Source organism: Microtus ochrogaster, chromosome 22 (genome assembly GCF_000317375.1).
Source record: "Microtus ochrogaster isolate Prairie Vole_2 chromosome 22, MicOch1.0, whole genome shotgun sequence".
Classification (NCBI taxonomy): Eukaryota; Metazoa; Chordata; class Mammalia; order Rodentia; family Cricetidae; genus Microtus; species Microtus ochrogaster.
In genome coordinates, this window is record NC_022023.1 from 876296 (window position 1) to 885309 (window position 9014).

At 51.4% G+C, this 9014-nt stretch overlaps 1 protein-coding gene across 1 annotated transcript in view; it reads right to left on the minus strand.

Annotated features, from left to right (window-relative positions):
• The window catches only part of Arrb1 (arrestin beta 1), a 100514-nt gene that overhangs the window by 16434 nt on the left and 75066 nt on the right, over positions 1 to 9014 (minus strand). The window contains exons 2-3 of the mRNA XM_026784325.1: positions 4345 to 4375; positions 2551 to 2611 (exon numbers count right to left, since the gene is read on the minus strand). Coding sequence (XP_026640126.1) covers positions 2551 to 2611; positions 4345 to 4375 — 92 coding nt within the window. The remainder of the gene's footprint in view (positions 1 to 2550; positions 2612 to 4344; positions 4376 to 9014) is intronic.

Below are 9014 nucleotides of genomic sequence, written 5' to 3' on the forward strand. Positions count from 1 at the left end.
AGCTAGTTCCAGGACAGGCTCCAAAGCCACAGAGAAACCCTGTCTCGAAAAAAAAATAAAATAAAAAAAAAATAAAAAAAAAACCAATGTTTCAAAGGACAGCGTGTATGAGGTGTCTGCTGCCTAGGGACATCATGGTGATTTTGGTTTGTGTAAGCACACTCTGTCCTCCACACAGTGACAAAACCACATAAGGACAGTTCTCAGAATTGCCATCATTAAATGACTAATCTCGCCAAGAGCCTAACTATGGTAAATGGCCTTGAGTCATGTTAGGTCAGCTTAGTAATAAACAGAGTCTGCATCAGGCTTAGGAACTGTGAGGTTTTCAGAGCTTTCTGGATATTGGGGCGGAGTGGGGGGTTGTCTATGAATCTGGGGCCCTGATCAGCAGCTTTCAACGCTCATGTGAGGACAGATGGGTAGTCTGTGTCACTGTGCTCATGGGTAGATTCTGTCACATATGGAAGTATTTGGACAGCTCCTGGCATGAGTGAGCATGACTGTCATGGTTTGGCTCTTAAGTGTCCTCCCAAGGCTGGTGACTTAAAGGCTGGTCTCCAAAGCAACAGTGTCCTGCCTTTGGGAAGTGACCGGATCATGGGGATCTAACCCATAGGTGAATTCATAGCTCAGTGGAACCTGTAGGAGATGGGGCCTGGTTAGAGGAAGCATGTCAATCAATGTGCCGTGAAGGGTGTACTTGGCTCTCGGTCCCTTCTTCCTTCTCCGCTTCTTGCTCATTGTGAGGAAAGCAGCTTCATTCCTCCACAGAACCCCCGCCATGACATTCTGCCTCACTCCAGTTCCACAGCATTGAGTGACTGTGGTCTGAAACCTCTAAAGCCATCACCCAAATAAGTGAACATCCTGTCACCGTGATAAAAGTGACTCACACAGTGGAGAGGATGGGAAGTACCTTGACACTGCTCACAAGGTCTGTCCTTGGGAGCAGAGCATCTGCCAGGACACAGAGGACGTTTCTTAGCTGGGCATCCCAGGAAGCTAGGAGGACTGTCCCAAAGAGCATCACTGTCTGGCATCCCCAGATACACACACACATACACAGACATATACATACACACACATATACACACATACACACACACAGACATACACACATATACACACCACACACATACATATAAATACATGCACACACATGCTTTAACACATTACCACACTATCCTCTTCCATGCTATCCCTATAACTGACCACTCAGAGTAGTTGAAGAAACAGTGAGTATCTTGGTCCAAGGTTATCAAGACATCTAAACAGGGACACCCTCAATCCATCTTCAGGGTCACACCCTGCCATGTATACTCTTCCATCCGTGATGGGCATCACCTCTGTGCCATGTCTATGACTGTAATCATGGGACTCAACTGAGAATAAATTTAACATCCCAGGGAAGGATCATCAGAAGACCTACACACTGTCCCGGAGAGGCAAGGTGGGTGTCCTGTCTTAGATCATAAAGGAAGGGGCCTGGAAGGAAGCCAGAATCTGCTGCTTTCAGCCCTGCCAACACCCCAGGGGCTCAGGCCCCCAAGACCCTTGCTTACAGTCACAAGGGTCTTCTCTGATGAGCTGAAACCTGTGGCTATGCTCTGTCCTTCTGACTTGGGAACCACAGTCCCTCTTAGCTCAGGACAGTGCACAAGAACATAGTGACTTCTCTGGGACGACACACCCCAGTTTCTTCACTTCACCTGACCCTGGCCTCGGTTTCTATCACTCTGACTCGTTCATAGCCATCTTTAAAATGATGATAATGATGATGATAATGAGAAGAAGAGGAGGAGGAGAAGGAGAACCTCTCTGGCCTCAGAGCTTCCATTTGTAAACCAGGGTGATTCTGGACCTCCCTCATACAATATGAAGAGAGGCCTGAGGCCAATGTTTTTCTATAGAAGCAGCTGTTCTGAGCTTGGGCAATTCACTTCCACAGGGTCATTTAGCATTGTCCTAACTGTAGTGGTGATGGTAAGGGTAGATTTGGTACCTAACAGGCAGGGATGAAGGCAAATACCCTGCAGTGTACCAATCAGGCAGATGCCACCAACAAAGAATAATACAAACCAAGACGGCAACAGTTTCAAGGGCAAGAAACCCAAACTCAGCCAAGACCTTGGGAGCAGATCTCAGCTGTGCTTCAGCCTCTCCAGCAGAGCTCCATATAGGTGAGGACAGCCCCTGTTTCCAAAGTCCTAAGAAGATTTTCCCCAGAAGAGAGCAGAGCCAAGGGCTGGAATTCAAACCCTCGCCTCACTAGCTCTGTGACCCGTAATGAGTTGCTAAGCCCCTCTGTATCTCACTCTGTCTGGAAAGTAGGAGATGTCGCTGCTGCACAACAAGCCATAAGCTGCGGTTGCTGCTGTCCATCAGGGCCCCCGTCCAGCCTTGGAGCCATCAAAGACAACTCTCTCTTAAATAGGGAGGAGCTCCCCAGAAGCTCGCTTCCTAGAGCAGGAAGCCATGCCCATGTATTCTGGGTACCAGACCCTTCTGGAAGTGGGGTTCTTCCCCAGCCCTCTGCCCGGCACTCACCCACAGGGTCCACGAGGTCAATGTGGTCCACAAAGTCCCGCTTCCCCAAGTAGACAGTGAGCTAGGGAGGAGAGGCACAAGAATGTTAGTGGCTGTAGACCAGCATGACACAGACAATGACACCTAATACATTCCTAAGCCTTACTGGAACCACAGCAAGATGTGGTCCCTTGCCCCAAACCAAATATTAACGATAGTAGATCTTGGAAATGTATTTAAACACCTGTCTCCCAAACCCCTATGAAAGGTTTGTTATTCTTCTCATTTTATTGACAAGCATTCGGAGGCCTAGAGAGGTCTTTAAGTGAAACCCCACTGAGAGTTGGAGGAAAAGCAGATCAAAACAAAAAAGCAGGGCATCTTGGGTACGGTTGGGGGCAGGCAGGCAAGCCATGCTCTCAGTGCTGATACTGACGCTGGCTCTGGGCTTCTTCTTCTCTACCTACCCTGAACTAGGCAGGGATCTACTTACACGAGGGTATCTCTTCTTCTGGGGCACCGAGGAATCAGGGAGCGAGCTCCCTGCCCAACCCCCAGTCAGCAAGGAAGAGTCCAAGCCAGACAGAGCTCCAGACTCAACACTGAACTGGGAGCACCATCCTAGATGCCCCTGACTCCTCAACCTTCCCGCAGTCCTGACAGTTCTATCCCAAAGGTTCCTCAAGGGAGACCACATCAGTCCCTTGACACTTGACAGCCTCCAGCTGTTAGCATCTCCTTAGCCACACCTAAAATACAAGTCTGAGCAAGCAGCTGTTTCAGACAGCTGGGCCTTTCTGAAAGCCCTTTAACCAGTTCCCTGTGCCTGGAGGGTAAGGATGACAGATGGAGTTCATTCTCGGTACCAAATCTAGTTGACTGGTCTGGGATGCCTGGGGCCCTGGATTGCCAAGGAATCCGAGATAGGACGCAGCCTGGCTCAGCACGAAAGGTTAAAAGATGATTATTGATATCTGCTAGGAACTTCAAATGGAGATACAGATGTGCACAAGGTAACCCAGGTGCGTGAGCCGCTAAGCCTGGCGACAGGACACCGGTCATGTGCCCTGTGTCATCCTCAGCTCTGTTTCTTCTGTTCACTTGGAGACTCACTGGCCTAGGATGTTCCATTCTTCCTTGGATTTTATGCTAGAGTTCCCCCCTTCTCCCCTAGCTTTGCCTAGAATCGTGTCACCTCCAGAGGAAGCCATGGCTGACAACACACCCCAGGCAAGGTCTTCTGGTCTCTGGGCATCCCAGCATCCTACTTGGCATTCTGTGTGAGATGACCGATTCCTGCACTGTGAGTACCATGCCTCTTCTATCTCAGCACTCTGCCGACCTCCAGCAGACCCAGCCCAGACCTGGCATAGATGTCAGGACTGCCTGTTTGCTGAGCAGGGAGCAAAACAGGATACATCCTGCAGCCTCTGCAAGCAAGCAAGAGAGAAGCCCGGACCCTGGGAGGCCCTAGAGACATGGTGACCACTCACACCAAGGGACTCGATGGCGTCACTATGGCCAGCTATCTCAGTCTCTCATACTCACTCTGATGTCTCTTCAGGAGAGGCCTGTCCATCTCTCCCCATCTGGGGGCTCCCTGAAGCCCACACAGAAAGATTCTAGGGAGCTACACACACACATACACACACACACACCCCATTTGAACTGAGGGCTCCTGAGGACAGAGCTGGGTCAGCCCTAGACAGCGAGTGGAGCCTGTCTCTCCCTAGAGACACTGCTTCCTTTCCTGGTCCACAGAGAGACTCCCCGAGTGTGGGGACAGTGAGGAGCCGGCACACACCACAGACTCACCTTGCCATTGGGGCTTGCCTTCTTGAAAACTCTGTGGAGAGAAAGAAAGGCGAAGCCAGGGTTAATGGACTCTGCCCAGCCAATCTCTTGCAGGCGACCCTGAGGCAGGGTCATAGATAAAGAGGCCTTGAGTGTCCCACAGGCACCCGCAAAGCTTCAGTGGGGGACAGCGTCCTTCCTTCTGCCTCTCCTAGAGTGAGTGCCAGCAGCCTGCAGCCTGCCCGCCTTCAGCCCTCAGAGCGAGCTGAGGAAGACACAACTCTACCCAACCTGCACACAGGAAAACCTTCATGTTCCTGCAAGGTCCCAGTGATCTGGCCTCGCCTCTTCCCCCCTGTCTCACCTCCTGCTACTCTCCCTTAGCCTCCAGCCTCACTGCTCTCCAGCCCCCGTTCCTTGTTCCTTGTTCCTTGTTCCTTGTCCACCAGGTGATGCCTGCACAAGGTCTTTGCTCAAAGTTTCCCTTACCCTATTCTCTTATCCTGGACACTCTTCCCAAATATCCACTTTCCCAACACCCCTGCCATCAACCCCTGACATCCAGTCCCCCGGTCCTTCTCTTGATCCGTTCTTCCTTTCTTGCCAGTGACCCCTTGACCGACCATACTCTTTACCCTCGCCCTGCCTGTCTGCTAGCACGCCCACTCCGCAACAGTGGACACTCTCTCCTAGCTACAGGGGCATCCCAAGCACACAGGGACACACCTCACTATTGTTCAACGAATGTGTTAAATGATAGCAGGTGGCAAGAGCTCAATAAATACTTGTTGAACAGATAAATAAAAGAAAGGCATTGCTTCACTGAAGGACAGAGGCACAGGAATGCGGGGGTTGGGGGATGGGATGCATATGCTCACACATCAGAGCACTGGGTGTGAGGTCAGGGGGGTAATGTAGTCCCTAGATCTTGAAGAGTGCCGCTTATCTTCCATGGCAACCCTTTCCCCCTGCCAGAGCTGTGTCTGGGAGGCTGAGTCTCCCTCACCCACATACTGTCATGGAGCCCACAATTTATCAGCCATGATGGAGGCGAGGCAGAAAAAAAAAGTGAGAGCTAGGGAGTTGGGGGTGAAGGGTATTGAAAAAGGGGAAGGAGGTGTGAAGAGAGGAGAGATTCAGGTATGAAAATAAAAGATAAAGAGGTGGGAGGAAAAGAGAACCACGGAAAGAAAGTGGAAGCAGAGAGAGATCAGACAGACCCAGAAAAGTGAAATAGCTCCCCCAGGTTCAGCAGGGTGTACCCCAATCCTTCCCAGAAGCTGATCTACAGGCATCCAGGCTTGTGATTCTGTGGGGTCTCCCCAGCCTTGGCCCTGCCTCACCCCCCCTTTTGGGGCTCAGGGAATATTGACAGGTCTGAGTATTGCTTACAAAGGAGAACTTGGCCCAACATCTCCCCAAGTGCTCCCCTAGGGGCCCTAGGAGCCTCTTCTCCTCATTAATATTTATCAGTGTTGGAAGTGTGAAGCCGCCACAACTGGCCTGGGTGTGATCATTGTTAAAGTAAGGGGGTTAAAATGCAGACCACTCCATCCGAACCAGCAACTCCGCTAGGGGCCAGGAGCTCCATGTTTCTCCAGGAAACAGAACAGGTGAAAACCCTGTGCCTCCTCAGTCGCCTACTGCCCTTGGTAGCCAGGACTCTGAGGGAAAAGAAAGATCACACCCCGACAGCATAAACAAGCAAGCGAAGGAAAGCTACTCTAGTGGCTGCTGGGAAGGAAAAAGGCCGGGAGGAACAACATTCAGCAGCAGAGGAGAGGGAACGGGGAAGGGAAGGCTACAGAGCAGCTAATCATTTCTCATAGTAAAATAGATATGCTAACTCCTGCTCCACGGATAATTAACTGGAGGCTTCAAGGGATACATTAACTTACCCAGGAGCACAGCAAACAAGGGACTAGCTCAGGACCCAGACCCGTTTTGGACTGGGCCTCCAGGGACTGGTTGGTGCCTCCATCCAACCCACTGCCTTCCTAAATCCATGTTTCAAAAAGGCAGGAAGAACAGACCAGAGGGAAGGGGGGAGAGGGATAAACGAAAGGTGACCGGGGTGAGGGGCAGCGTGGGGGTGATGAGGGGCAGGAAGCACAGGCATCAGTGGGGAATGTCCTGTCACCACCTTAGCACCCGGGGCCACCTCCTTCAGGAAGCCGGGACTCTTGCGGCTTCCTCAAACAACAAGACCAGCTGCCTCACTCTCCGCCGGTGTTTGTTATTCTCCACTCATGCCTCTAAGTACTTTTCCCAGGACAAAGCTGATCGCGGACAACCCCATTTCAAAGATGCAGAAATTGAGGCTGGAAGCAGTCACCCACGAGGCTCAGCCAGTCCCTGGCGTCGTCGCAAGCACCTAAGCACCGCGGCTCAAAACTCCACCCACTTCTTACCCCTAACTATGGGGGGGGGGGCTCCATGGGCCCCACATGGGCAACACCACACAGACCTCTCTGCCTATGGCGGGCACCAATTGAACATAAACCCATGATCCCAGCCAGCCTTGAAGGTCTGAGCAGCTCCATCTGGTCCCACCCCCAGCCCTGCCTGTACTCCACAACCTGAGCCTCCGTTACAGCTGGGCTCCCCAAAGAGAAAGGCCAGCAGTGTCCTTCCTGGTGAAGGTTCGGGGTAGCTCAAGAGAAAGAAGAGGAGGTCCAAAATCTCACGGGAAGGATGAGCAGGCAGGATGCGCTGGGGCCGGGGCTGGGAATGGGGACGCCATCGGAGCCTCAAGCTGTATCTCCCTGTCTCCACCGCTCCTTCTGGGGCTGCAGGTCCTCCTGGCTGCGAGGCTGTCTGTGCGGCTGCTCCATTGTCTCTGTGGACCAGCGCGCTCCGCTTACTCAGGGATTTTTCTGCTCCTCCATCCTTTGGGCTCGCATGTGACTCACACTCCAACCCTGTTTCCACCCTGCCTCTCACTCAGCTTCCCGCTGCTAACTGACTGAATGGCCCAATTCCAAATTCCCAGGAGAGGAATCTGATTGGTCAGCTTTGGTTAGGTATCCCACCCCCTGGCCCAATCACCTGTGCCCAGGATATATCCTGTGGTCCATGAAGCCAGAGCAGAAGAGGCGCTGGAGATTAGCATTGGCCAAACCAGAGGTTGCAACTCATGGGTTGTTTAGGAACTATATTTAAAATATTAGGGGACAAAGGGGTGGCTCTTTGATAAATCTCCTGCCTCACAAGCATGAGACCTGAGTTCGGAACCCCAGTGCCAACATAAAAGCTGATTATGGCAGTGTGCACCTGTAACCCCAGCACTGGGGAGGCAAAGATAGGCAGATCCTGAGGTGTGTGTGTGTGGGGGGGGGTGTCTCTGGCCACACGATCTGGCCTACATAAAGAGCTCTGGGTTCAGAGAAAGCTCCATGTTTAGTGAGAGACACTGTTTCAAAAACTAAGTATGACAGAAGACACCTGTGGCTGACATCTGGTCTCCACATTCACACGTGTGCACAAGCACATACACTAAACACACAGGGAGATCTTTTTTTGAGGCAGGGTCTTACTATGTAATCCTGGTTGGCCTGGAACTAACAAAACAGACAGGCAGGTCTTCGAACTCACAGTGATCCTACTGCCTCTGCCTCCCGTGTGCTGGGTTTAGAGGCGAGCACTCCTACGCCTGACTATATTTTGGGGTTGATTGTTTGTGTTCAAGACAGAGTCTCATAACGTAGCTCTAGCTGTCCTGAAACTTACTATGTAGACCAGGCTAGCCTCAAACTCAGAGATCCTCCTGCCTCCGTCTCCTGAGTCTGCCACTACACCCATCTTCAGCTTTTGTTTTTTAATGAAATGGACTAGAATATAGAAACAAGTGCCGCAGGCAACAAAGATGTAATAGATACTCCCATGGCACCCGGATTCTGGTTGGCTGAGGCTGGGTGTGTGGGATGCCAAGCATCTCCCTTTACCCTGTAGGAGTACAAATGCTACATGGCACTTCCAGCCAAATGCACAGAAGGGGCTGTCCATGGGTCCCCAAATCCTTCAGACTCATTTTCTGTGGCTGCTATTACAAATTCAGTGGCTTCAAATAACTATTTATCTACAGTTCTGTGCTTCCGAAGTTCAAAGTGGGCATCCCTGGGTTAAAATCAAGATGTCAGCAGCCAGCAGTCCTTGGTTCCTTCTAGAGGTTCTAGGGGCAGATCTGCTTCCCACTTTCTCTGGCTTCTAGGAGTTTCCACCCTCCACCCTCCACCTTCAAAGCCAGAGAACTCACTATACTGTATCGCTCAGATCTGCCCTCACTTTCCTTTTAAGGACCTTTGAGATGACACGGGGCCCATGGGTAATCCAGAGAGATCTCTCTATTTTAAGGCCATCCGATGAGCAGCCTGAAGCCCATCTGTAACCATCATCACCCATGGCCACACAGCACAGCATTCAGAGGCTCCAAGGAATTGGTAGGGTCCCGACATCTTGGGGTAAAGCATTGCTTTGTCTGCCACGCTATCTTTTCTTCTACTGCCAAATTTAGCAACGTTCTGGATTTTCTGCTACATGCTAAAGTAGACAGGGGGCTTGGGTCTTGTCAGATACAAGATTCTAAAATTTGAAATCCTGAGCTGGGCGGTGGTGGCCCACACCTTTAATCCCATCACCCAAAGGCAGAGGCAGATGGATCTCTGTGACTTGGAGGCCAGCCTGGTCTACAG